Below are 27,669 nucleotides of genomic sequence, written 5' to 3' on the forward strand. Positions count from 1 at the left end.
CACAACGACCTGTCCTCCCAGCTCCTGCTGATGCCACCTGTCAGGGCACCACCCCCAGGGCACTGTCCCTTTCCGCCTCCCCAGAGAGGCCAGGCCAAGGGTCAGAGAGCAGCGCTGGGCAGGGCACGGGGAGCGCCCGGCCTGGACTCACCTTCCGGTCCTGGCCGCCACCTCCAACCACTTCGGGCCCCGCCTCTGCTTGCCGCTGCCGACCTTTCCCCCAGTCCCCTTTCCCTGGGCTTCCGGATGTGCACCTGTGGGGTGGGTGGGCCAGTCTCACGGTGCGGGGTGGGGGGGCCTAGCATGCTAACCCCTGCTGACCCTCAGGGCCCCTCACCCTGTCTCCTTGGGATGCCCTCCCCATGGATCCCCCTAAGCTGTCTCCTTGGTCCCACAGCCCCAGCACCCCCCACACACACCATGTACCCACTGGGACCCTCTCTCCTGGGAGTTATAGCACCAGCCAGTCCTGCAGGTGCACAGTAGGACAGCAGGTGCCTAAGCAGTGTCTGCTGGGAGCTCCGGGTCCACTGCCTGACCCCTGAGTGGGGGGAGGCAGGTAGTGGACCCCTGGGGGTGGGCTCACGGTGGCTCCCCAGGGGCAGTGGCAGGCAGCACCCCTTTATCTCCTCCGGGTGTCCCCCTGCCCAGAGTACCCAATGTCACTGCCCCGCAGCCCACGACAACCCAGGCCAGCGCAGGCCCCTCAGTGGCCAAGTGCCAGGGGTGGGGTGTCAGCAGCCTTACCCAGCCTGTGGCTGGTACCCTCCCCTGTTCTATCAGGTTGTCTTGAGGGGGGGATCTGTGTTCCCTCCCCCAAAACTTGCTCCCCTCTCCCCTCTCTCTCGGCAGAACATTGACCCCCTGGCCCCCATGCTTGCCCTGCCCCTCCCCCATACACACACAGGTCAGAGTCCTGGGCACCATTGGTGCCCACTCAGATGTCCACTGTCCTGCTCTCCCTGCCCCCAACCAGTCCTCTGGCCGCACAGCCGGGGTGCGGGGGGGTGGACCACCGGCCGCTGCCTGCTGGATGCAGCTTGCATGGACCTGTCCCTGGTCCCCTTTCTGAGCCAAGCGAGCCCCCTTATTTCTCACAGTGACCCCACAGGGCCCGGGGTCTGGCCCACCCTCCCAGAGGTCAGGGGACTGACCTGGGGCCACACGGCGAAGGCAGGTGGGGAGGGCCCGTCCCAGCACCGGCCTCACCGGCCTGTACCCTGGAAGTGTGGCACTTGGTTTGACACTTTGCTGTCACCGTTTTGAAGTTTTTAATGCTGGCAGAAGCAGGAGGCCTGCGTTTTTGCCGCACAGGGACCCTCGTGCGGGGACCCTGCAACATGGAGGCGGGCCGGTCCCCCAGGCCCCCACTCTCCGTGCTGCTCGGGTAGGTCACAGCTGTGGGGGGTGTGGCCTAGGCGGGCCCCGGAGCGGCTGTGCACCCCAAAAATCCCCGGGGCCGCCTCCACCCCCACCCCTGGGAACCAGGAGGAGTCAGCGAGCAGTTCCTGCTCCTGTTAAACCCTTTAAAGGAAGAGGGTAAATAAAAAAACGGCTGTGCCCGGCTGGCAGGCGATGACTCAGCCGCCCCCGCTGGCCCGAGGGGCCTGGGCCCGCCTCCCCCTCCCGCTGTCGCTGCGGAGGGAGCCCTCATGGGCGGTCAGGACACCGAGTCGGACAGAGGCTCCTCGGGAAGGAAACCGGGGTGGCCTCCACACCTCACGTTTGATGAGCACCACGTGGAGCTGTTCTAGCACTTTCCAGGTGTTTCCAGTCTAAGAAAGTGTCCCTGTCTACACCCCCGCAGACCAGAAAAGTGGGGGTCAGAACACTCACTCCGGGTGGGCCAGGCCTGCGGGGCTGGGGTGGGGGGGGAACGGGGTGGGGGTGCAAGGCTTGTTGTAGGAACACCGGAAGAAGGGCTCCTCAGGGAGGGCCCCAGGGTGTGGGAGGACCCGGGGTGGGGGGCCACGGCCCTCTTCTGCCCCAAGAGTGCTGGCCGGGCCGACCTCGGAGTCAGGGCACCCGTGGGGGGGTGGGGGTCTGGGCACCACCAGTTCCCGGCCCTGGGCCAGCCCCGGCTGCCGGCGCTTCCCGGGGCTCCCGGGCGGTGAGTCACCCTGGGCAGGGCCGGACGTTCCTCCTCGGGATCGGTCAGGGGCGGGTTGGGGGCCGCGTGTCATCCTGTGGGTCTGGGGCCCCGGGGTGCCAGAGCACAGGAGGGTCGTTTGGTGAGTTGCCGACACGAAGGAGGGGGTGCCTGCGGGTGGGGATGCGGTGGGGTGACGGGGCTGCGGGGGCGGGGACGGGTGGGCGCGGGGGAACCGAGCGCCGAGGCGGATCCGGGGCGTGATCTTGAGGGGGCGCGCCCGGGCGGGGCGGGGCGGGGCGGGGCCGGGCGCGCGGGGCGGGGTCGCTATAAAGCCAGCTCCCGACCAGCTGCGACGCATTGCTCTCCTCGCCCCCGTCCGAGCGCTCCTTCTCCCCGCTCCGCCGACATGAAGACCCCGGGCGAGGTGCTGCGCGAGGGCGAGTTGGAGAAGCGCAGCGACAGCCTCTTCCAGCTGTGGAAGAAGAAGCGCGGCGTGCTCACCCCGGACTGCCTGAGCCTCTTCCCCGCCGGCCCCGGCGCGCGCCCCAAGGAGCTGCGCTTCCACTCCATCCTCAAGGTGGACTGCGTGGAGCGGACGGGCAAGTACGTCTACTTCACCATCGTCACCACCGACCGCAAGGAGATCGACTTCCGCTGCCCGGGCGAGAGCTGCTGGAACGCGGCCATCACGCTGGCGCTCATCGACTTCCAGAACCGCCGCGCCCTGCAGGACGTCCGCAGCCGCCGGGAGCTCGCCGCGCCCGCCGCCACCCCGGAGCCCCGGACAGCCTGTGCGCCCTGAGCCCGCCTCGGTGAGTGCCGCCCGCGTGCGCCCCCTGCCATCCCCGGTCTGCAGACCGAGGTGGGGAGGGAGGTCCCGCCTCTCCAGGGCAGGGGGGACACTTTGGAAAGGGGATCGGCTGCCACGCAGTCCCGGCGTCGGGGGAGCACGCGTCAAGAGCCGTCGCTGGCACCTGCCGTGTCTGGGTCCCCAGAGGAAGCGTAGTGGGGACCCCAGCCCGCCCCGCCCCGGCACAGCTCCCTGACCCCTCCTCTGCCCACAGGAGCCCCACACTGGACGAGTCGGGCCGGCTGCGCCGCTGGCAGGAGCCCAGGAGGTGCGGGGGATGGCCAGAACCCCCACCCCCTCCGCGGACCGCCTCGAGGAATGAGGCTGGGGCTGCGTCCCAGCCCCGAAGGGGACCTTCCCTTGTGGAGCCGCTGAGCCCTGCCCGCTGCGCGGGCGAGTTAAATTATTGCATTATCTATGTATTTATTTTGATGGTTATTTTTCGTCAAACTGTATGTCTTAATATTTTGTTTTTGCACCTGCCATTCCGAATAAACTACTGGACCTGTTTTTTCTACCCGCCCGCGTGGTGTGGTGATATTGGAGAATGGCGGGGTCGAGGGCCGAGGGCCTGCGTGCACTGGGGCACAGGGTCAGTCTGAAGGGCAGGGGAGTGCCGGGATGAGTGGGTGGCTGGCTGGCACCCTCCCTACCAAGCAGCCCCTCCCTAGGCAGGAAGTACTTGGGCACTGGGCCTGGCTAACTTCCGCCCCGGCGTGAGTGGGGTGGTGCCCGGGGCTGCTGGCCGTGCTTGCTCAGGGTGGGAGGTCATTCATTCACAAAGGGTCCCCTGGAGGTCAGCGCGCACCTCCCCTCCTGCTGCCCCCTCCCACCCACATGCCACTGCCCTCTGGCGCCTGCGCCCACCTGACCCCAGTCCAGGCTGGGCTGCATCCGGCCTGGGGGATCCTGCTCCCAGGCCCCGCTGGCCGAGCCCCAGACTGTGACACTGGGGTGGGGAGGCCCGAGGTGTCTGACAAGGTGGCACTTCCTGCCCCGCTGCCCGGGGTGGGGTGGACAGAGACAGTGTGTGACCGGGGCTGCCCCGCAGGGCGGGCTCCGGGAGGGCCCCTCCACCCGGAAGCTGTGTGGGCGAGGAGCAGGCCGAGGGGGACTGTCGAACAGGGGGCAGGGGCCCGGCTGGGAGGGGAAGCGGCGGCGAGGGGGGTGAAGGGCCAAAACCGGGCCCCAGAGCTGGCCGCTCGCCCTGCCCTGGGGAGGGGCAGCCGCCACAGGCCTCCGAGCTGGGCTCCGGGGTCAGACGCGCCCGTGACCGTCCCTTCACTGGGGGGCCGGGGGCCGGGGGTCCAGAGAAGGAGCCGCCCCGTGCCGGGCACTGTCTCCGGGAGAGCCAGTCAGAAAGCCCCTGTGCCCCTGGGGAGGGACCCCCGGCCCCAGGGCAGACCCCACGCTGCCCCACCTGGGAGACCTCTCCCGCTCACTGGACGGATGACCAGGGCCGGGGGTGAGAGTCCTGCCCCCGGGGTCCAGCAGGAGGGGCACGCTGACCCTCGCCCGCAGGCCCCTCCTCTGAGCTCGGTTTCCTGCCAGGCTCGCCTGGGGCGGGGGGGTGGGGGGGGGCCTTTGCCATCTTGGGGGCACTGCAGGCCTGTGAAGGCGGTTCTTTCCACACTGGCTGTCGGTCACAGCGGCCACCGGCCCCCGTGCCCAGTGCCCCTTCTCCAGAGAGCCAGGTAGGGAGGGGCGTTGGGGGGCGGACAGTGTGCCCTAGTTCTCCGGCCTGGCCGTCTGGGTCCACCCGCTGGGCACAGATGAGGGGGAGAAACAGCCACGGCCCTGGCTGGGTGGCTCAGTGGGTCAGAACATTGACCCCACACACCAAGGTTTGGGGTTCAACCCCCAGGCAGGGCGCGTACCCACAAATGCATCAGGAAGTGGAAGGACAAAACCAATGCCTCTCTCTCATCGAATCAATTAAAAAATTAAAAAACATTTCCTTTCGTGAACAGGAACAACTTCTGAGGGCCTGTGGGCAGTGGGCTCCGCCGGAGGCCCCAGGGCGGCGCCCAAACAGGACCGTGGGGGGCGGCAGAGGGGTCCTGTCTCCGGGGGGCCTGAGCGGAGCAGCCTGGGAGGCAGCATGGGGGACCTCCCACCGGCGTGCTGACGGCCTGCAGGGGCAGGGCCCACTTCTCGCTAGGACGAACTGGGGTGACTCTGCCCTCCCCAGAGCCCTGGGGCCCAGCGGCAGCCCCTTCCTCCAGGAAGCCCTCCCGCATCCCAGGCTCCATCTCCGGCCGAGAGGCCTCCTGCCCAGCCAGCTGCAGGCTGGCCTGGACGGCCCCCCTGTAGAAATGAGACCGGAAGAGGTCCTGGGAATTTATTGCCAGTCCGTGCCCAGGGGCCAAGGTCACCGGACTTTGTCCGTCTTGTGGGGCAGAGGCTGCCGCCAGAGGACCAGGAGGACGAGGAAGTTGACGGCAAACTGCACGTGGCCAAAGACGGAGACGCCGAAGCTGCGGTACAAGAGGCCGCCCACGGTGGGCCCCAGGGTGCGGGTCAGCGGCTGCACGGTGGCACAGAGGCCCAGCATGGTCCCTGTGGAGCAGAGGGGGGGGGGGGGGGTGAGTCAGGCCTGGGTGGGTCCCTCAGCGTCATCCCCCCAGCTGCCCACTTCCAGGATGTGGCAGAGACCTCCCCTGTCCCCCCGGCCCCTCCCCCAGGGCCTGCGGGACTGCTCCCCGGGGACCACTCAGCCATGAAGGGGCCCCACTGGACCCTTGCACCCCGCCCCAGGAGGTTCCCTGGCACAGGAGGGCCGGGACTGGGCACTGTCACAGGCCTGGCCACTAGGGAGCTGGCGGACAGACACTGGGGAGGTGGGCCTGGCGGCTGAAGGTGACCCACCGGGTGAGGGCTGGGGTGCAAAGTAGGCCGTGATGTCCCCAGTGTCCCCCCACAGCCCGCCCGACCTCCCAGGAACAGGAGGGGATGCACCTCTCAGGGCTGGGAAGGCCTTCGGGGTCTTAACAGGGGCCCCCTGCCTGTGGCCCCACGCCCCAGGTCCAGCTGCCTGCACACCCAGCTCCCTGACCCCTGTCTCCACGCCACTCAGCCTGCTGTGCCTGGTGCTGGCTGCCAGCCCTAGTCCAGCAGGGTGGGAGCCCAGGCCTCCGGAGCTGGACAGCCCGGCTGGGTGAGGTGGCAGCCGCCTGGTGAGGCCCCGCCCCAGCTCAGGGCCCTGGGGGAAACAGAGGAGCAGCCTCTCCCATCGCCCACGGATACCGGGGAGCAATTTACCGCCCCCTCTTTTGTCGAGGTTCCCAGGCCGGCGCTGGGAACCAGCCCCCGGCTCCTTCCGGGCCGAAGGCGGGGCCCCGGAACCAGGAGGCCAGGCCCTGCCCTCCTGCTCTGGGCCTGTTCCTCCAGGCCTCTCCAAAGTGCTGGCCCACCCCCTCCCGGAAGCCTTCCGGGCCCAGCCTGGCCTCCCAGGGCCCCAGAACCACAGTCTGAGAGGCTGCCCCGAGAAGAGGCCCGGTGTCCCTCCGCCACCTGACCTCCATTAGCCCCTGCCCGACAGATGGGTGAGTGGGCCGAGGGCCGGCCAGGCCCCTGGGCTCGCTCACCCTGCTGCTGAGGAGGCCTCCACAGGCACCTGTGGGAGCCCTGCATGGGGCTTGCACCGTGCCTGTGAGAGGGCGGGCGCCGGAGCCCGGACACTGTCGGCCCAGGGACCCCCGTGCCCCGCCCCCCCAGAGGTCTGGGGCCTCCTAGATGTAACTAGCTGTGTGTGTGCACTCGCCTGCCCACCCAGGGGGCACGAGCGAGCCTCCAGATGCCGGTCTGGAGGGAAGAGAAGACCCACTCGGGGCTCTGGCCTGGCAGGAAGCCCGCCCCCTCTGGGGAGCCCCGCCCACTGGGCTTTCTTCCTAACCGGCTTCTGGGAGAGCCTTTCAGACGCATGCCTCCGCTCCTTTGCCTTGCTGGGGCCGACCTGGAAGGCCGTCTTTCCCTTCTCCTTTCTAGTGAGATCCAGCCCGGGCTTTAGAGCGGAGCCAGACACGGCCTCCGGAAGCCTTCTTCTGGCCCCCAGGTCCGGCACCGGACTGGTCTGCAGGGCCGGGTGCAGGGCCGGCTGGGCCCAGCCGGGCCGTTTGGTGGCCATATTCTCACCGGAGCCCTCTCACGGCCCGCCCCACACACCCCGCTCACTCAGACCAGGCTGCAGTGCCCGGGGGTCAGGCAGACGGGGCCCCAAACCGGACAGCCGTGCCGCGGGAAGCTCCCAGCAAGCTGCCCTGGAGGGAGGCTGGGGTCTTGGCAGGCCGCCCCTCACAGGGCCCGGCTGTGGACGCTGCGCTCACCCGTGTCCGAGGCCGAGACCGCCTTGGTCAGGATGCTGTCCGTGACCACGTTGAGGGTGCAGAGGCTGAAGACCAGGCCCGGCATCAGGAGACAGAAGTGGAAGACGCTAGACATCAGCGCCTGGGGCAGGACAGGGCAGGGGCCACGGTGACTGGGGGCCTCCGGGACCAGATGGCAGGAAGGCCCTTCCCAGAGGCCCCGTTAGGGGGGCCTCAGCTGGGGGGGGTCCAGCCCCGGGGGTACTCTCACCATGGCCAAGCCCACCACGACGAAGACCAGCACGCTGGCCCGGAGCAGCACTGCCTCCGAGAAGTGGCTGCTCAGCCGCCCGACGACCAGGCCCTGGACGACCTGAGGGGGACACAGGGGGGTCAGGACCAAGGCCGCCCCGCCCGCCCCCAGCCAGGGAACCGCACCATCTGCAGCCCGGTCCCCGGCAGTGGCCAGTCCCAGGACAGAAGGACGGGCCCCCACGTCCCTGGGAGAGGAGGTGGGGCTGGGTGGCTCACACATGCACACACACATGTCCACACATGTGCACAGCTGGCCGCTCACAGGCCCGATTTCCGAGTTCAAAGCGAGCCTCGCCCCTTTAGTTTTGGGCACGGCAAACGCCCTAGTGTGAGAAGGGCGGTGGGCTGTGGAGGGGCTGGGGGAGGCCCCCGCTTGTGGGGCAAAATCTGTCTCTTACCATTGGAAAGTGCTCAGCCTGGGCACCACGGTGGTCCTGCGAAGGCCCCTCCGGTGTCACCTGGCCCCCATGTGTCCCCCCCCAACTGCGCTTCCTCAGCCCCTTTGTCCCCTCCTCACCGGGGCAGCAGGGCCCGCCCATCTCACAGTGCGGAGCCGGGGCTCAGAGGAGAGGTGGCTGCCCAGGGGCCAAGCCCGGTGCCCGGGTGCCCAGTGCGTCCTCAGCCCAGCTGGCCCCACCGAGGCCCGGGCCTGTCCACCGGGGGCAGTGCCTGGGCTGGCCCCGGGCCAGGAGCTCTGTGCCCTCCCCGTACCCTGTGGGGCCACCACCCCAGGTGCAACTGGGTGAACTGAGGCCCAGAGGGCTGACCCCGCCAGCTCAGGGTCCCGGAGCTGGGTGGGGGCGGGGCACCCACCAGCAAGTGGGGGTCCTGGGCCTGGTCAGGCGAGGTCCCCAGGGACAGGGAGCGGACTCTCCGAGGCCACCTGCTGTGACACCCCCACCCCGTCCCTGAGCCCTCCCCTCCCTGCTGCACCCCAGGAGCTGGTTGAAGAGGGGACACTTTCTCTGAGCTGCCCTTTCTGCCCGTGGTGACTCTTCTCCCAGGGACATTCACCAGGGACGTATGTGACTCAGAGGCCACGCCCAGCCTGGAGGCCACGCCTAGGCCCAGGTGAGCGAAGTCTGCACCTGGGCCTTTCCCGTCCTGTGCCTGGCTGGCAGGAAGTGCGGGGCACCCTGGGCTTGGAGCAGTGCTCCCTAGGGCTTGGGGGTGGGCAGGCTGGGGCGGCGCCGGCCGGGGCTGGGGTCCAGGGTGGGCTCAGCCCCACGGAATGGCACAGGCCCGCCGGCCAGGCAAAACCAAGCTGCCTCGAATCAGAACCACGAACATCCTTCTGAGGAGAAAGCCCTGCTTTTGGACTGGGCTTTGCCTCCTGTCTCGTCTGCATTTGTCCTCAGCGTTTCATCCAGACACAGAGACCGAGCCCCTGCCGCAACCGCTGGGAAAGGCCTGGACTCGTCCAGCCAGCAAACATGCCCAGGTCTCCCTTCCTCCTGACCGCGCCCCCCCCGACACACACACCTCCTGTCCTGATAGGCCCCCCCCTCCCCCCTCCAAGGAGCCCCTTCCTGCAGCCCCACTGCACTCAAGTAAATCTGTGCAGACCACCCCTTGCCCTTGTAGTGTTTTCAGAGCCTGGGGCTCTCCCCTCAGGCCAGAGTGTATTTCCACCTGAGGGCCAGCGCACTTGCAGCCCCTTTGTGACCCGAGGCTCTCTCGCCCGCAGTTTGCTCCTCTAAGGCCCCCACCAGGGCCTCACCTCACACAGCTGCTAGTTACCCTGACGGTGGCCGAGTGTGGGGTGTGGGTGAGCCCAGTGGGGAGCTCCTGCAGGAGGGCCTGCAGGGGACAGAGGGCCACGGGCCCACTGGGCAGAGGGGTCTGCTCGCTGTCCCCTCATGTTAGGACCACCTGGACTACCACGCCCCACCAGCCCCCATCCCCAACCTACACAGGGAGCGGGGCAGGGGCTGCTGTAGCCCCCTTGGGGTCTAGCAGCCCCCCAGGGTGGGGCAGGAAATGGTCTGAAGGAAGCAGCAGGTGTGAGCCCAGCTGCGAGGGACCAGATGGCAGGCAGGTTCGCCCCTTAGTCAGGTGCCCTGCAGTCAGACCCTTGGCGACCAGCCCTGCCCCGGGCAGGCTGGTGGGGAGGCGGCACAAGGAGGCGCCTGAGGACGGCGGCTTCAGCCCTGTCTCTGCAGACACAAAACCCAGCCCCCAGCCCCCAGCCTCTGCCACAGCTTGGGGCCCCCCCTGCACCTGTGCCCACCCCCACCCCACCCTGGGGCTCTGGCGCACTGGGCTCCTCTGGGCTCCCTCCTTCCTCCAGTGCATGGGCTCTGTCTGCAGGGCCTGGGGGTCCAGGCCGGAGCCCAGGCTGGTCCACTGGCCCCGGGCAGGCTGGGAGTGGCCATTTACAGCAAGGCTCCTGGGGCCCAGCTTTAAGGGTCTTATTATTACTGTTTTTTGTTTGTTTGTTTTAGTTTTAAAGATTAGAGGAGAAGGGAGGGAGAAAGCGAAGGGAAATATCAGTGTGTGGTTGCCTCTCACATGCCCCCTACTGGGGACCTGCCCACAACCCAGGCGTGTGCCCAGACTGGGAGTCCAACCAGTGACCCTGTGGTTCACAGGCCGGTGCTCAGTCCACTGAGCCACGCCCGCCAGGGCTGTGCTTTCGTTTTCTCTTTCTCTCTGTCCTTCTCCCTCCCTGTCTGTCTGTCTGTCTGTCTCTCTTTCTCTCTCTCCCTTTCCTCCGAGGTCCCCATGGCTGCTTGGGGCCGGGCCCCCCGGGGGTGTTCCAGCACCGGGGTCCCAACCAGGCCCGGGCCAGGAGCAGGCGGGGACACGGCTGGGAGGCGGCAGGAATGCCGCGTGCTTCCAGAGCGGTCAGAGCCCCCGCCCCCGCCCCGGCAGGCCCCAGAATAGCCCCTCCTGTGCTCTGGCTGTTAGGCACACGTCCCGGGTGGCGGCAGCACGTCGCCACCTGTCCCCACCGCCCGGGCCGGGCCCAGATGCCCAGGAGAAGCTGGGCCTGCCACTGGGGGTCCAGGGGACTGGCAGACAGGACGCCTCAAACTGCTCCTAGGGCAGTTTTTGTCGCTGAACAGCCAGCTCAGGGTGTCCTGTGGTGACAGCAGAGTGTCCGAGCCAGACTCCTGCTTGGAGGGGGCCCCCGGGGTGCCCACCGCTTTGCCACGTCAGCCCACCTAGTCGGCCCCCCGGCCCCACCAGCGGGCCTATGGCTCCCACACAGACAGACGCAGACACTTGGACTTGGGGACACCGAGCATGGTGGGGGGGTCTGGCCCGTCATCACACGGTTGACTGGAAGGCCCCAATTCTCCTTTCCTGCACCCCACCACTGTGTGTGCCCCCCTCCGTGTCCCATCTGCTGCCGGGCACTCAGAAGCACACTTGGCGAACCAGGGACCCCGGCCACGCTGCTGCTGACGGCAGGCCCAGGGCACCCCAGTCCTCACCGCCCTCTCAGATGGGACCCCGGCAGGTGGGCCCACGGTGGGGGCAGAGCCATGGGGTCCCGAGGGCGGGGGCGACCCGCTAGGGCCGTGGAGAGTCAGGGGTGGAGGGTGACGGCGCAGAGCTGGGCGCTGAGGGAAACTGAGTCACGCCCGGCGGGGGGGGGGGGGGGGGCCTCAGCCCACGCCTGGTGCCCTGCACTCACCATCTGGAGAATCCCGAAGAAGGACGTGAGGTAGCCAGCCTGGGCGGCCTCCAGCCGGAAGAAGTCCATGGAGATGATGGAGAACATGACCATGAAGAGCCCTGGGCGAGGCGGTGGGGTCAGGGCTGGCCGGCAGCCCGGGCTGGCCAACCAGGGTGCGAGGGCCTGACCTCCGAGACCGGCTCAGGGCAGGCCCGAGGTGCCTACCGGGCCAGGGAGCCTTCCCCGAGCTTGGCTGGGACACGTGGCCGCTGGGGCTGCCGCGTGGTTGGCAGGAAGGGGCTGGGTGCGCCCCCAGACGGGGGGCACCCCGGCAAGGGCAGCCGATCCCAGGGCTGGCCACATGAGAGGAATGGCCCAGGCCCACCAGGGGCCCCCGAAGGCCCCTTTCAGCGGACCGGAGACGTGGTCCAGTCCCTGAGCCCCAGCGGGCCGGCCTGGGTCCCAGACAGAGCCCGGCTTGCACCACAGGCCTGGGAGCTTCGGCACAGCGTTGCCAGGAGGCAGGACGTTCCGTGTGGCGGCGGCACGGAGCAGGGGCGAGGGGTTGGGCAGAGGCTAGAGGCGCGATGGCCACCAGGGACGCCTCAGGGTCCCCCCCTCTCCAGCTGGCCGGGACTCAGGAGTGGGCCACGTGCGTGCTCTGGCTCCGCCTCTCAGACTGTCCCAGAGGACCGGGAGGTCACAGGCCGGTCGGCCGGGACAGAGTGGTGGGGGCTTCGAGGGGGCCTGAGCGGCTGCAGGACAGGGAGGACATGACCGCCGCATCTCCCCGCCTCGGGACTGTGTCTCCTCTGGGACAGATGTGGCCAGACATGCCCCGGGGTGGGGGATGAAGGGAAGGAGCCGGAGCGGGCAACGCAGGGCAGAGGGGCGGGGCGGTGCCCCGGGCACGGAACTCTGTCCCCAGGGCCCCCGGCAGGGACTCACCGGAGGGGAAGCCGGAGACCACCTTGACCAGGAACACCGGCAGGACGCCGGGCTGCAGCAGCAGGCGGCTGATGGCCTTCAGGTCGAACACACCGGCCCGGGGGCCACCTAGGATGTCCAGGGAGACCCGTCAGGCCCACGCCGCCGCAGGTCTTCGCCCCCTCAGCCTGAATGCCGGGGGGCCAGGCCCACGAGGTGGGGGTGGGCCCTGCCTTCTCCCCCGACGCCCGTGACGGGCATGAGCTCTCCCAGGTCCTGCCCTGCAGCCTGTCACGCCTGCACGTGGGAACAGGAGCCTGGGCGGCTCACCCCACCCGCAGGCTGCGCCCCTCAGCCCCCACTGACCGGGGACCCCCGGGTTCCGGGAGGCACTCAGAGAGCACAGCGCCTCCACCCTGATGGGCTGGCTCTGGCCTGGGCACCGAGGGACCTCGCCCAGGCCCGGGCGAGGGTGCGACAACCCGGTGGGGCAGTCCCTGGGGAGTAGGGCCACCCCTTGGTGCCACCCAGGGGACACTCCTGAGCGCCGCTGGGTCGCTGACCTCCTGGCGGAGCGTGACGGCACCCGGCTCAGCCTTCCTGTCGCTTCCCGCTCTGCACCTGGCAGGCTGGGCCCCCAGCCCCGCCCCCACGCCACACTCCTCCATCCTGGCCGCTGCCCGGGGCCTCGGGTCTCGGGACGGCTCCCACGGTGGGTGGTGGGGAGCTCTCTGTATCCCAGACATGCTCTTGGTCTCGGGACAGAGGCAGTGGTCCGTCTCTGTGTGGCCATGCAGGGGTTGGGCTGGGGATACCCCGGGGGTCCCCACCCCACGGCAGTGCCCTCGCCTCTGCCCCAGGGGAGGCGCCTGGCCTGGCTCTGTCCTGCGGCCACCTCGGCACCCGCCCCGCCTGTGCTCACCCCTGGCACCCCCCGGACCCCCTAGTAACTCTTCCACTGCCTCGGGCCTCGGTCTCCACGCTGCCCGGGCAAGGGTCCCCTCTGCGGCCACACCCGGCTTGGCGCCGATGGTGTCAGCACCCTGAGGGGCACACGGTCCTGAGCCCCGGACGGGAAGCCCCGGCGCAGGCAGGCCAGGGTCTGAGCAGCTCCCACCCCAGGGAGCCCTGCCCCAGCCGGAGGCCCAGGGCCCAGGCTGCAGGGCTGGAGCCTCGTGCCGTGCTGGCCGAGCTGCAGGAGCGCCATGCCCGGGGGGACTCACCTGCTGGGGCGGCCTGGCTGTGGGCGCCGGCCCCTTTGGTGCTGGCGGGGATGCAGGTGAAGCTGAGGACAGCTCCCAGGAGGTTGGCCACAAAAGCCACGAAGGGTGGACACTGAATCCTGGGGCGACAGGCGTGGTCACACAGGGCCCATGTGGCCTCGGCCGGGCCAAGGAGGCCCCTTCCCAGAGGGACAAGTACGCTGGACTTCAGGAGGGGTCGGCCCAGCAAAACCCAGGACATGGCCCTGGCTGATATAGCTCAGTGGATTGAGCGCGGGCTGCGAACCAAAGCGTCGCAGGTTCGATTCCCAGTCAGGGCACATGCCTGGGTTGCAGGCCATGACCCCCAGCAACCGCACATTGATGTTTCTCTCTCTCTGTCTCTTTCTCTCTCCCTTCCCTCTCTATAAATAAATAAATAAAATCTTAAAAAAAAAAACAACAGGACACCACCCTCGGGCCACTTCCCGCCTGCCCATACCGCCCAGGGCTGCGGCCCAGCCTGTACCCCCTGCCTTTAGTCCTGTCTTTACATTAGAGTCACTTTTAATCGAGTGTGTTGGGTGACACGGGCCAATCCAATTGTGTCAGTTTCAGTCATGCAGTGTTACACAGCATCCTCTGTGTGCTGGGTTGCGTGTGCGCCACCCCGAGTCACGTCTCTCTCCTCCACCACCCACCGGACCCTCTCCTCCTGCCCGGCCCACCGCCCTCACCTCCGGGGCAGCGTCTCCGCCCCAAGTCTCCGCTCAGAAACGCAGCTCTTGACCCCCCGAGGACAGGCGCACACAAACCATGCAGCTCACACACACACACACAAACCATGCAGCACACGCACGCACATCCTCGCAGAGCCCCCAGGGGAACCATGGGCGGGCGGGGCTCTGTCCCACGCACATGGGACCAGGGAAGTCAGTGGCACCAGCGCCTTGGCCACCCATTTCCCAGGCCGGGACCTGGTGGGCTCACACAGTGGTGGTGCTGGCACCTGTCCAGCCTGTGTGTGCCACGGACCCCTCCCCCACCCCACAGGCCTGTCTGTCTCCCCACCCCCCCAACACCCACTGCCCGAGAGGCCGGTCGTTAAGGCTTTCTCACTGCCAGGGCCCCAAAGACTTGGGCCCGTCTGCGGACCCGCAGGTCGTGGACTGGCGGACAGAAGGGTCAGTGGGCCCCAGAGTGGCCCCGCAGCCCCCTCCTCTGGCTGGCAGCCCCAGGTCTGTGACGTGAGCGGGGCCGAGCAGCTGGCTCCGGAGAGAAGGGGTCTTTCTTCAGGACTCTGGTCTCCGAGGCCCAGACGTCACAGCCTGGGGCCGGCAGGGACAGAAGCTGCTTTCTCTGCCCGATGCCCCGGAAATGGGGGGAGCAGAGGCGGCCACTTGGATGGCTATTTTGGGAGGCTGGTGACAAGCGAGAGGCGGTGGCAGGGAGCCAGGCTGCTCGTCTGGGGAATCCTGACTGGGCCTTGCACGGTGGCCGGTGACCTGGGAGGGAGTGGGGACAGCCATCCCCTTTCAGAGCCCCCCGACTCTCCCAGGACAGGGTGCCGAGGACAGCGGGACGGAGGCAGGGCAGTGGGGGGGGGGGGAGATAGGAGGGGGAGGAGGTGGGTCGGGGGCGGGGAGGCGGCACCAGCCCAGGCCCCTGCACAGAGGGGCTCCTGGCTGGAGCACCTGCCAGCCCCCTGTCCATAGCTCAGGCGCCTCCTGCCCTGGGGACCCTCACGGAGCGGGGTCCCCGGGGCAGGGTCGCCGGGAGCAGGAGCTGGGGGTCCCCGGGCCCTTTGCAGAAACGGAGCACTGACCAGGAGGGCAGGCTCTGCACTGGGCACCGTTGTCCTCCCGGCCTCTCACTCTGGGGTGGAAGCGGGGACAGGAGGCTGGCCCCCGGCCGGCCTCGGGGGCACCATGGAAGGACACCGAGTCCTTCCCTGTGGTCACCTTCATGGGGGACCTCCTCCCCTCAGATGCAGATGAGGGCCACCCTCCCGGGACACCCCGGAGGCCGCACCAGTCCCGAGGTCCCTTGTGGCACCCTGTTCACCCTGACCTGGAGGCCCAAGGTGTGCCCACCCAGCGAGGACCCTGTGCCTGTGTCCTCTCCGCCGGACCCTGTCCGGGTCCAGGTGACATTCCTCCTGGAGCTGAGGCTGCCCCACCCCCCACACCTGCCCTGAGGCTCTGAGAGGCGACAGAAGGCAGGCAGGGTCCCCTGGCCTGGCCAGGGCCTCCCAGCACCCCTCTCCTGCCGGACAGCTGGGGGCCGCCAGGACCCAGCTTCATGGGACACCTGGATGTGAGGGGCTGTAGCGTGTCGCCGGACGTCCATGTGGGGCTTGGAGTGGAGAAGCCACCTCGCCCCGGGCGACGGGCCCCGTAGCACAGTGGACCCTGGAACATGGTGCCTAGGACCCCAGAAGGGAGCCCCACCCACGGGGGCGGAATTCTGACAAGCCAGCCAGGTGCAGCCCCGCTCTGGCTTCCAGGCCAGAAACAGGCCCCAGAGCCGTGTCCGGCCTGGCTCTTGGCAGCCCCCTGTGTGCCCCACGCACCTGACCCGTCCCCTGACCACGCAGGCCTCCCACCAGCCCCCAGCCCCTGCCTGTCCCCAGGCCTTTGCTCGGACTTCCCCTCTGCCTGGGACCCTCCGGCAGCAGCTGACTCCCCTCTCAGGTAGAGGCCGACGTCCCCGCCCCGTTGGGCGCCTGCTTCCTAGCACCCGGACCCCAGTCACCCGGAGGGCCCCAGTGCCCAGACCCCAGTCACCCAGAGGGCCCGTGACCCCAGGCGCTGCCACCTCGGGGAGCCGCCCGGGCTGCGGGCGGGGCAGGTGGCGGGGCTGGCGGCCGGTGAGTCACTCCGGCCCCAGCGCCGCTCAGCATGGCCCAGCAGCCTGCTCATTAACTCGCAGAGGAAGCCGCCGCGTCACCGGCCGGAAACCTTCTATCAATCAGCCCCGCGCTGGCTGATAAGGGTCCTCGGTCCCCGACCTCCCTGACCGGCTCAGGCCGGGACTCTGCCCGGGAGGCCCCGGTTCGCCTCCTGATAAGGAGGCGGTAAATACCTGCCCAATCCGGAGGGCCCACACCTGGGGGTCAGAACTGCTGACCTGGCTGCCAGTGAGTTCCCGGGGGGCCGCCCCGAGCCGACACCAAGACCCGGCTCTGCCTGACCGCAGGGTGGTCTAGTGGGACCCTCGTCCGGCCCGGCGCTCACACTGTCCCAGGCCTCTGCCGATGGTCCCCATGACTTCCCGTGGGGCCGTGCTAGGCTGGCCCAGAGCGGGGTGGCCTCCCCCAGCCCTGACACTGGGGACCTGCAGACGCTGCCACCCCTGCAGGCTCTGAGCGCGAGAACCCTCCGGGGCCTGACCGGGCCCTCCTTCCCGCCAGCTCCGGGCCCAGGAGCCGCACAGCCCCAGCTCCGACCCGGCCCAGGCTCACAGGCTGCACCTGAGACCCTGGAAGCCCAGGGCCTGCCCCCCCCCCCCGCCCAGAGCAGAAGGGCAGGGGCTGCAGGGCTGGAGGGCTGGGCCCTGAGGAGGAGCCGGGCAGCCCCTCAGCGCTCAGAGGAGCAGGGGGTGCAGCCAATGACCCCCAACAATCAGGCTGCCACCAGCAGCCCTGACAAGAGGCTCCCCACTTCCTCGAATACCTGGAACCTGCCCCCCAGGACACAGCTGGGCTCACAGGCTGTCGCTGCCCACCCCCGAGATACCCCACACCACCCTCCCGGTGGGAGAGTGTGGCAGAGCGGCCCGGGCTGTAAGGGTGGGGCTCGGGCCTTGGGTCCCGGAGCCACCCCCGTGCCACAGCCAGCCAGGCTGCCCAGCCCCAGCCCCGGCCCCAGGTGGAGCCCAAACCAGTTACACCAGCGCCTCTGCCTGTGGCTGCCAAGGCCACTTCCTCCCTCTCCTGCTCTCGGTGCCGGAGGGGCTATGGCTGGGGCCCTTCTGGACCGGCTGGGGTATCAAGGAGGCAGGTTGGGGGGAGGGGACACCAGCAGCCCCTTCCCCTGGGCCTTGGGCAGACAGGCAGCTCCGTGGGCATCCCCCCGGGCCTCAGTGTGCTCCCCCATCAAGGGACATTCCAAGATCTCAACTGCCAAGACTCCTTAGATCTTGGGATGAGAGAGGGGAGCTAGTGGAATGTTCTGGAAGGAGAGGGCAGGGGTGGTGGCTATCTTGGTAGCGGCTGGGAGGGAGAGAGAAGTGGTGTCCCCCGGGTCAGCAGCTGGGCTGCAGACAGAGGAGGCCGTGACAGCAGGGGACAGGGGCAGGGCGGGCGAGTGGAGGCCGAGGCACCTGGGAGCAAGCGAGGTCTGAACGGCCTGTTTCCCAGGTGAGCACACCTGGTGAGGTGAGGAGAGTGCCTGTCAGGGAGGCTGGGAAAGTCCCCGTGGGTGGGGCAGTGGGGGGTGAGCGGCCTCTCCCGCCCCTGCACCCTCTCCACCCCCCTGAGGCCTCTTCCCCGTTCGCAGCCCCGCCCCTCTCTCTCCTCCCCCTGGGCAGACGCAGACCCCTCCCCCCAGCCACGACCCAACGGGCTCTGCAGCCGGCCTCGGCCCCGCCCCCGCCCAGCGAGAAGGCAGGCAGCGCCAGTCCAGGCGGACTCAGCAAGCTCTCGGCCTCGCAGGCGTGGAGGGCCCACCCTCCTTCGCCCACATGCCCCTAGCCTTCCAGAAAGTTCTCATGATCTCCTTCCCTTCTGGTCCTCCCTCTGTCTCCTCCGAGTTGCCTGCTCTCCCACCCCCGTCTGAACCAGCTCCCAGGCTCAGGGCCCCCCCAGGAGGACGGACCTGCTCTGCCCCACCCCCCCAGGCTCCCTCCCCGCTGGCCCAGCCTGGCCCAGCGCCCCAGGGACCTCGATGGGCCCCCTAGCACTGGCCCCGGCCCCCACATTCGCAGCACGTGGCATCTGGGTGACACTGGCTGGCTCGTGCTGCCTGGGGCTTCACGGCTGGCCTGCCCCTCTGTCCCCTCCCTGCTCCTCCACTCCGGCCACAGGGACCCCCCTGCCTCCGCCCTCACTCCATCGAGGTCGGGTGACCACCTGTCCCCCTCCCGCTGCCCCGATCCTGCTGTTACTTCATACACCATGCAGTTCAACCTGACGCTAAGGGTCAACGTGGCTGATGCATTTCACCTTGTCCTGTCTCCTTCGTCACTATACCCCAGAACCCGGGGTCCCTGGGCGCTTAGTAGGGGTTCAGTAAGCATCAGCCAGGAAGCATGTGTGGAAGCGTCCTGCCCTCCCGCCCGAGGAGTTCATCGAGGAGTCCTGACACCCAGGCTCTGATTTAAATGCCAGGGTGGGGGACCAGGGGTAGACACAGAGACCCCCCTCCAGGGAGGTACCATGTCACAAGGCCACCGTGCCTGTCTGTCACCCAGTCCCTGGGGTTCAGCCGTCAGCCAGCTGCCTCCACCACTGCTGGGCCCCGTGTAGGGCACTCAGAAGCCTGCGGAAACTGCGCCCCCTAGAGGCCTAGCAGCTGGCATGGAGTCCAAGGTGGGGGCACCGGGGCCACCAGAGGTGCTGGCCGGCTGCAGCGCCCTGCGGCAGGTGTGCGCCAGGTCTGTGAGGTCCCACACCAGGCGGGCTCCTCTCCCCAGTGCGGCTCACTCAGGACTGAGCCGGCAGGGCGGGGGGTGGGGGTGGGAGTCGGGGGACCGGCTGGCACCGGGCCTCCGGTCAGGGAGCAGGTGCGGCCCTGCACCTGCACTCACAGCCGGGCCGGGCAGCCGCCCCTCAGACCAAACCCACAGACTTGGGCCTGAAGGCGGGCGAGGGGCGACATCACTCTTACGAAGACATTAATTTGGGGGAAATTAATTAGGGGGAAATGGGGGTGGGGCTACCACCCAGGGGTGCTGGTCTCCAGCAGCGGAAGGGAGGCCCCAGTCCTAGCCAGGCGGGGCCTCCCCAGGGCCAGGAATCCCCGGGCCGAGGGTAGGCCCTTCTGGCAGGTGCGCCCGGGCTCCACACAGCTGCGCCCTGGCTCGGAGCCCTGGGAGGGCTGGAAACTCCGTGTGGGAGCTTCCGGCGGGGAAGACCGCCGACCTGTGTGTGTGTGTGTGTGTGTGTGTGTGTGTAGGGAGAGGAGGCCTTCAATTCACACAGAGTTATTAAGCCGCGCACAAGCTGCTGTGGCCCCCGTCTAGAGGCTCGGGGTCTGGTGTCTGCATCGCAGGGCCGCAGGGCCCGGGCCCGTCACTCCAGGACGTTGCCCTCAGGGCCCGCCTTCCGGTTTCCTTTAGGAAATTAGGCCTCCTAATAACCTGGGACCGCCCAGGGGTCAGCAACCCGGAGGCACCTGCGCCCGCCGCACCTGGCCGGGCGGCCGCGCGGGGCGGCGGCGCCCCCTGCCGGCCACGCGCGCCCCTGCCGACGCCTCCGCCGCGCCAGGCGCCCTCCGCCCGCTGCAGCCCGCCGGGCGTGCAGGTGGGGAAGCCGAGGCCCGGGCGGGTGTGGGGCTCGGCCAGGGCCCGGAGCGCTGCGGCGCGGAGCCCGCCCAGCCTCGGCGTCCGGACCGGCGCCCCCACCGCCCGCGGCCGGTCCCCGCCTCGCTACTCACCCGTACGCCGCGCTCAGGGTCCCGCCGAGCAGGGAGCCCAAGATGATGCCAATGCCAAAGCAGAGGCCGAGCCGACCCAGAGCCGCGGGCCGCTCCTCGGGCGCAGACAGGTCGGCGACGACCATCTGGGCCGCTGCGGGAGAAGCAGGGGCTGAACGGCTCGGCCCCCCGGAGGACCCCGGGGCGGCCTAGGCCACGCCCCCACATGGCCCTTCCACCGACCGGGCCACGCCCCCAACCTCCTCCACGTGCACCTCTGACCTGCCCCACACTGACCACGCCCCCAATCACCCCAGACCAGCCCCCCCCCCGCCAGGCCACACCCCCACATCACTCTTGCCCTCTGAGCGGTGCCCCCCCGCCCCCCGCGTTGGGGCTTGCCCCGGCCCCCATCCGCCCCCCGCCCGGCCTACCTGGCAGTATGTGCATGAACAGGGCCGGCAGGCGCGAGGCGAAGAGCAAGGCCACGCCCGGCAGGGCCGGGCTGCAGGCGGCGGTCAGCAGCAGGTAGAGCACGGAGGCCGCCAGGAAGGAGACGGTGAATGCGGCCCGCGCCCCGCGCTGGTCAGCAAACCTGGAGGGCGCCACACCTGTGACCCTCACGGATGTCACGCGGGTCCCCCTCTCGGTGCCCAGGCCCAGCCCTGGGACTGCTGGGTCTCCCGCAAGGTTGGGAGACCCTCGCGCTGTGAGTGAGGGTGGCCAGGGGAAGGCCTGGGCACCGGCCCCTGGTGGGCTGCTGGGCCGCCCTCCTGCCGGGGTTTCGGATCCCCCACCCTTCCAAAGGGGCAGCTGCCGGTGACCTCCCATTGTCCCCCCCAGACGGGCAACCCCCCACCCTGTGAGGGGACTTGCAGGATGGGAAGGAGCAGGGTGTGTGCGTTTTGGGAAAGCGGTTCCCCTTCTGTGCTCTCAGAGGCCCTCCCTCCAGGACCTGAGTGCTGCCCTGCTGCGGCAGGAGCCCCCCCACCTCTGTGATTACTCTGAGGGTCTGACCCCCGCCGCGCTGGTCTGCCCGCTTCGGAGCTGAGGACACTTCGGAGTGTGTGGTTCAGGGAGGCAGGGTGTCAGAGGCCTAGTCCCCAGAGTTGCCTTTTCCAGGAAAGTCGTTTGTCCGCCCAGCTTTTGTCATCAGGCCGGGGGCGCTAACGGCCGGGGGCGCTAACGGCCGGGGGCGTCTGGCCCAGGGAGCCCTCTCTTACCAACCAGCATCAGTGGAAGTCACGGGCGGGGACCCCCACCCAGCCTGGAGGGGACTCCAGCGCCTCGGTGTGTCCCTGTGTGAGCGGGAGCCGCCGGGGGCCCCTGGGGGGACCCTGCCCCGGGTACCTGCCGAACACGGGCCCCCCCAGCAGCTGCAGCAAGCCAAAGGAGGTCTGCAGGTAGCCGAAGGTGACGGAGTCCAGACCCAGGCTCCGGGACAGGTACTGAAACACAGGGGTGGGCTCTGGTCAGGGGCTGGGAAGGGCCCCAAGGCCTGGAATTGGGGGTCCTCAGTGGTCAGGGGCTGGGTCTGTCTCTGGGTGCCTGGCAGGAGGCCCAGGGGTGGCGGGACTCAGGGGCTCATCTCAGAGCAGGGAGTGGGGGGGGGCTCCCACCCCTGATCTGGGGAGGGTTGGGTGGGGGTTTGGTGAGGGTGGCGGCTGGTCCCCCTTCGTCTCCGTGGGGTGAGGGGGGCACCAGCTCCCACCTTTTGGGCTCCATTCACTCTGCGCTGCATGGTGACAACCTCGGTGGCTCTAGGCCAGCAAGACATGGTCCCCAAGTGCCCTGATGGCCGCCAGGGGGCAGCCCATTTCCCAGCAGGCCCCGGGCCTGCTCCTGCAGGAAGCTATCCGGGGAGTGAGAGGCACCACCAGCGTCCCCCCAGGGGGCCTGTGGGGTGGGGACCAGGTCTCTGTGACTTCAGCAGTCCTGTTGAGGCTCCTTCCCCCACCCGACCTCGGAGTTCCGGATCCCTCCCTGCAGGGACCCCCTTAGAATGGGCTGGGGCGAGCCCCCCACAGCTCTGCTGAGGTTTCCGCCCTGAGCACTTCAGACAGAACGGAGCCTCCCCTCTGGCAGGAGGGTCTTCCCGGAGGTGACCCGACTGCAGCGAGGTCGTCGGGCCGGCCCCCATCCAGCGAGACTGTATCCTGTGTGTGTGGGTGGGGGGTATTGGACACACGGCCACAGCTGGGGACCGTCTGCTGCCACCGGACGCTGCAAGCGGTGGGGAGAACCCCCCTCGGGCTTCATTCCGGGGGCCCAGCAGCCCCTGGGTGTGCACGTTGGGCCCTGTGACTGTGAGACGGTAGAATTTCGACTCTCTCAGGCGCGAGGTTAACCCCAGGAAACGAGGACACGGCGTGCCTGAGCTCGCCTGTGCCCTCCGGAAGCTCCATCTGGGACAGCCACCGCGTGCTTTCTGTGTCCGGTGCGCACCGCCCCCTCCCCCCAGCCCCCGCCGCCACCAGGGCAGCTTCGTCTGCCCCAGGGCCCGGGGCTGTCCCACCCCCCTGCCCATCTGCTCCGGCCCGAACCGGGCAGCGGGCCGGGCTGTCTGTCTGTCCTCAGTGCTGGTGCCGTCGGACAGTCGGGCCTGACCCTAGCGAGTTCATTCTCCGTCCTGCGTCCCACCGCGCCCACCTCCTCCCCTAGCCCTCCCCAGCCTCTGGCCCCCTCGAGGGCTGGTTCTGGAAGGTCCCCCTCCCTGCTTCCCTCTCTGGTCAGAGGAGGGACCCTGCTCTCTCCCCGCCCCTCTCCACCCCACCCCTTGCTCTCTTTGGCCGCAGGGCCTCTAGGAAGGCTGCCCAGGCTCACCGTGGCCCCCTCACCCCATCCACCTGGGGGCGCCTGCTCCTCCCCGCCACCCGAGTGTACCCCTCTTCTCCCCTCTGCTCTGGGCCTTCCTGGTTTTGCCTGCGAGCCTGACCGCTGACCTCCACCTCCGCTCCCCCTGGGGCAACCCACTCTGGGAAACACCGTGTTCTGCAGGAGCCGCTGGGCTGTGCGCGGAGGCTGGGAAGACAGTGTCCCCGGTCCCAGCCGCTCTGCCCGGAAATGCCACCGGCTGTCCACGCGGCGTCCTCTGGAACGGGTTCCAGTCTCCCTCCCACGAGGGCAGGTCTGGATCCCCAGGGCCACCTGGTGCCCCCCTTCCTCGCAGGCCCCTGTCCAGTCCCTTGGCAACGCCCGGGCTCAGTCCCAGCTACCGGCCCAACTCCAGTTGCGCTCCCTCATCCTCCACGGTCCCTCCGGGGACCCCGCCCCCCTCTCCAGCTCGGCTCTCTCCCACCCACCTCCCCACAGGCCTCATGGCTGCCCCTGGGCCTTTGCACTGGCCAGGCTCACGCCTTGTCTCCTTTAGGCCTTTGCTCCACGCAGCCTTCCTCCCCCGAAGCCCGCCACGCGTCCCTGGGCCCCCCAGCCCCTGGCCCCCGTGCCTTCCCCCCAGCGCTGTCTCACCGGTGTCGTTGGGTGCGAGCGGGCGTCCCGGGCCCCGCCCCTACCACACACAGACACAGTGCCATGGGGCAGAGGCCCGGCCAGTCCCTGCCGGGACCTGTGGTCCAAGTTCCGGGAACAGGGCGCACCCGGCAGGTGCCCAGGGGGCGTCTCGGGACAAATGAACGCAGGCGCCCCCACCTGTAGGAGCTGCCTCTCGGGGTGCCCAGCTCTTCGGAGGGTTTTAACTGTCCGCCCATCACTCCCCACCCCACACCCCCTCTGAGGGGCCCTTGTCACGGTGCGGACATGAAGGTGCCAGCCCAGGCTGCCCGGCTGCTGCGGGGGCAGGCGGCTCGGACCAGGCCATTCGGTGGAAGTGCCCTGGGCCTTGGGGCGGGCGGCTGGGCCCACCGGCTGGTCCGGAGCCCCAGCCAACACTACTGGAGTGGTGACTGGGGCGGCACCCCTTCCCCAGTAGACCCTTAGTCCCCAGGGGAACTTCCGTAAGTGCCCAGGGGCTGGTGGGGGGGGGCGGCAGAGGAAGGGGATGCATGGCGCTGCCCTGGCGGGGGCAGGGGGAACAGGCTCCACCTGATGCCCCCTGCGTGGGGTGCGGGCTGGCTGCCCAAGCCCGGGCCAACTGGGACCGGGGGTGGGGGGACGTGGCGGCAGGTGGGCGGCAGGTGTCAGCAGGGGCCTGAGTGCAGCTGGAAAAGTGAGCTGAGCGGGTGTGAGGGGCTGCGACAGGCCGAGTTAGCAGCTGGAAGCCAGCGGGCGTGAGGGCAGGTGACTTCCACAGCCCCTCCCCTGGGCTGGCCCGGCAGCCAGTGTCCAGAGCGTGTGGATGGGGTCAGGGGTCAGGAGGCACAGTCCCTGGGCCCCTCACTCAGCTGCAGTGTGGCAAGGGCTCCCCAGCAGGAAGGGCCGGCAGCATCAGGCCCCCGCCCCCCCCACGGGTGGACACTGACAGGGCTGAAGGGGCCGCAGGGCAGGCCGCCCACGAGGCACTCACCGGGAGGACGGAGAACTGCATGAACAGGCAGCTGAACTCCACGGAGGCCAGCGCGTAGGTGAGCAGGAGCACCCGGGGCCGGCCCAGGGCACCCCCATGAGCGGCAGACGGGCCCTGGCCCCTGGGAGCCCCAGCGTCCTGCATCCTGTGGAGGTGCTGCCAGAGACCTTGCTGGGATCCAAGTAGGAGGCTGGCGGGCCTGCCTGGGGTAAAAGTCCTGCTGTCACAGGCGAGGGTGCTGAGTCACCAGCAGGGGTGGCTGGCGCCCGGCCTGGCGGGGTGGCCCAGGGAGAGTGCAGGGCTGAGGGACCCCCGCCTGGGCTCTCCAGCCCCCCGCCCTGCGACCTCGGGCCCGTCTTGCTCCTGGGGAATTCGACAGGCGGCCCTCTCTCTCCACAACCGACTGCTCGGATGTCTGGGCACAGCCCCCGTGGAACTGGAGGCAGGGCCCCCCAGGAAGGCCCCAGCACCCCACTTGCAGGGCCAGGTGGGGCTGAGCTGACTGTAGCTCAGGTGGGTGCCCCTGATGGCATGGGGCCAGCTAAGGTCCCTGTGCTGGGGGCAGGGGGGCTCCGAGGCCCACGGGGCACCCCCGCCACCCCGGAGCAGCTTCTGGTGGAAGGCCTGCCTTCCCAGCTCCTCTAGCCAGAGCCTGAGGGGCGAGCTTCTCAAGTGGCCTGGGGTGGGGTGGCATGGGCCACACTCGCGCCTTCGTGGCGCCCCCTGTCCGCCCCCCGTCCCATCGCTGGCCCCAAGGTGCAGCGTCATGGGGCCCTCTGCAGAGTCCTGTCCGGTGCATGGTGGACTGTACAGCGGGGCCCCAGGGGGCCTGCAGAGATGGGGGTCCCTGAGGCGGGGTGGAGGGTGACAGCTAGGAGGGGACCCTGGCCCATGCCCAGCCATCTTGGGTTGCAGGGAGTTGAGGGCAGGGTGGGGGTGCCTGGCTGGGCGGGGGCCACCCTCACCCCAGTAACCTGGGGTCCCTGCTTCCGCAGGGCTCAGCCCTGGGTCTCACCCTCTCAGGGCAACCTGAGACTTGCGTCCTCCCAGAGGGGCTGGGGACACCCTCTTCTGGGGGGGATGTGTGGGAGACACCCCCCCCACTGAACCTGTCCTTCGGAGAGCCCAACAGGCCCCTGGTGGCCCCGCCCCCTGCACATGCCCCTCCCTCCCCGGACTGGCCCGCATTCCCATTTCCCCCAGGTCTGAGTGGGAGGCAGGAACTTGGTCTCTGAGCAGCACCGGGTGTCCAGGCCGGGCATGGGGTGGGGACAGGGTGGAGGGAAGAGAGGGGGAAGGGAGGGGCCACAGAGACCCAGAGGAGGGGCAGGGAGACAGTTACTTCTGAGAACCCCCCCTCCGGACAAACCAGGAGGCTGCTGGGGTGACAGGGATGCCAGCGTCCCCCATTTCACCTGCAGCGTCCAGGACAGGCAGGAGGCCTGGCCGAAGTCCAGAGCGGGCTTGCCTCATGCCCCGCCCCTCTCTGTAGTGGACTATGTTCAAGGAAGTTTTCGGTCCCAACAGGGCCGGTGGGGGTATGTGTTTGCACTGAGGACAGGGTGTCCCGTTCCCTGCCGCTATCAGAGGTGCCGAGAGCCAGGGAGCCCGGGGCAGGGCGGGTGAGCCAGGCAGGGCTGCTGGCAGGGTGCACGGAGCGCTGGCCTGGGGGAGCGGGGTGGAGACAGCAGGCTCGGGCGTCTCAGACTGAGGACTCCTGGCGAGGGTGGGGGGCAGGGAGGGCTGGAGCCTGTGGCTCTGTGCTCCACGGGGCAGGGACAAGGGACTGTCCCCAGGAGGTTGCAGAGCCTCCGGGCTGTCAAGCTCTGGGTCGGGCCTCCCTTGGGCTTCTCCTGGTTTCCAGGGCAGAGGTGGGGGCGGGAGTCTGCCGCCGGCCCAGGGACGGGCAGGGGAGGCCAGGGCCCCGGTGGGGTGGGCAGGAAGGGACCGGTTACTCACCTCTTCCTTCCTCCTGTGTCACACGGGGCCCATGGGTGGTGTGAAACCGAAGCAGAGGGATCCGATCCCGCCTGAGTGCTGTGGGCCGGCTCAGGGAGGGCGGGAGCTTCCTGGCCCTGAGGAAGTCTGGGAAGGCGGCCTCCAGCGCGGAGGAGCACCTGGACCCGGGCCGCACGGGTGCTCTTCCACCAGAGCGGGCAGCTTCCGCTGCGGGCCCACGTGGGTGACCTGCTCCCTGGGCTACTCAACAAAAGGGGGTCCTGCATCCCGCAGGACCCCTGCCCCACCCTATCCTGCGCCGTCCCAGCCTCAGGGTCCCCGGGAGAAAATCGGCTAGACAAGGACACTCGAGGCTGACCGGAGGAACCTGAGGTGGGATGGGGGAGGTGGGCTTCTCGGAGGACGTGACGCCTCCATGGAGCCTACGACTGTGGATCCCCAGTGGGGGAGGGCATGCAGGGGGAGGGGACGGCGTGGACAGGGCCCAAGCTTGGGGTGTTTAGAAAGGGAGCACCGTTGATGGGGTGGGGACAGCGGTGGGCTCGGGGGTGTCGAGTCTGGGTGCAACCCAGACCCCAGGGTGCCTTGCGGTCACAGCAAGGCCCTGGGGCGTCCCGGGAGTGGGAGGGCCAGGAGGAGGAGTGCCCCGGCTGGTGTACCAGAGACCCCTGTGGGCGTCCCCGAGCCGCGGGACCCACAGGGCCGGAGGACGTCTGAGCAGGTGGCGGGTTGTCACACAGGCAGCCTTGCGGAGACCCACACGGATTTACTGAGCACCTACTGTGCGCTAGGCTCCGGGCCGGGTGCTTGGGCGAGTCTACCCACAGCCTGGACTGCCCTCGTGAGGCCGGCGTCAGAGTGCGCAGGAGCGCCTGTGTGCGTGCACACCTGTGTGTGTGTGTGTGTGCGCATGTGTGTGTGGGAGAGGGCCGATGGTGCCCGGTGTGTGTGGTGCGGAAGGAGATCATTCGCTGGCCAAGCACGCCGGCCCTGCTCTGTGCACTGGGCAGCCGTCGCCGGGCTCTGAGCTTGCCTTGCGTTCTGGAGGGAGCCTGTGGGCCATGTGCTCATCGGGGTGGGGGGCCGTGCAGGGTGCCTCCGCAGTCCCAACGGGGGTGATGGGGGCCGGGATGGGGGGCGGCGGTGCAGGGTGTGAGGGGTGGGATTCTGCACATCGAGGCAGGACGGGCTGACAGGTGTCCTGAGGGCTGGGTGTGGGCCTGTGCCAGGGAGCTGCCGTCCGCTGAGCAGGGCTGGGGGGACAGTTTTGGAGGAGGAGCTACTGGGGCTCCGTGCCTGAGGGGCTGGGGAGTAAGGACTTAGGGCCCTGACTGCAGAAGAGCCCTTGCACGGGTTGA

General features: G+C 69.1%; 2 protein-coding genes across 3 annotated transcripts; one reads left to right on the forward strand and one right to left on the reverse strand.

Annotated features, from left to right (window-relative positions):
* The first annotated feature begins 2,384 nt into the window (after positions 1–2,384).
* Positions 2,385–3,459, forward strand: PHLDA2 (pleckstrin homology like domain family A member 2). The gene is made up of 2 exons (XM_028516864.2): positions 2,385–2,904; positions 3,157–3,459. Exon 1 carries the CDS (start codon positions 2,499–2,501, stop codon positions 2,892–2,894), a length of 396 nt encoding a protein of 131 aa, XP_028372665.1. The 5' UTR covers positions 2,385–2,498; the 3' UTR covers positions 2,895–2,904; positions 3,157–3,459.
* A 1,809-nt stretch (positions 3,460–5,268) lies between these two features.
* Positions 5,269–26,429, reverse strand: SLC22A18 (solute carrier family 22 member 18). Of its 2 annotated transcripts, XM_028516834.2 has the most exons (11): positions 26,312–26,429; positions 24,353–24,551; positions 21,241–21,338; positions 20,325–20,485; positions 19,912–20,044; positions 13,337–13,455; positions 12,135–12,242; positions 11,205–11,305; positions 7,518–7,619; positions 7,268–7,388; positions 5,269–5,501 (listed from the first exon to the last, which is right to left on the reverse strand). In XM_028516834.2, the coding sequence occupies exons 2-11, from the start codon at positions 24,494–24,496 to the stop codon at positions 5,314–5,316; spliced, it is 1,275 nt and encodes a 424-aa protein (XP_028372635.1). In that variant the 5' UTR covers positions 24,497–24,551; positions 26,312–26,429; the 3' UTR covers positions 5,269–5,313. The 2 variants fall into 2 exon arrangements, with proteins under 2 accessions (XP_028372635.1, XP_035885746.1); XM_036029853.1 differs by lacking the exons at positions 7,518–7,619; positions 26,312–26,429 and having other exon boundaries at positions 24,353–24,541.
* Between the last annotated feature and the right edge of the window lie 1,240 nt (positions 26,430–27,669).

The sequence above is a fragment of the Phyllostomus discolor genome, chromosome 6 (assembly GCF_004126475.2).
Source record: "Phyllostomus discolor isolate MPI-MPIP mPhyDis1 chromosome 6, mPhyDis1.pri.v3, whole genome shotgun sequence".
In the NCBI taxonomy this organism is placed as follows: Eukaryota; Metazoa; Chordata; class Mammalia; order Chiroptera; family Phyllostomidae; genus Phyllostomus; species Phyllostomus discolor.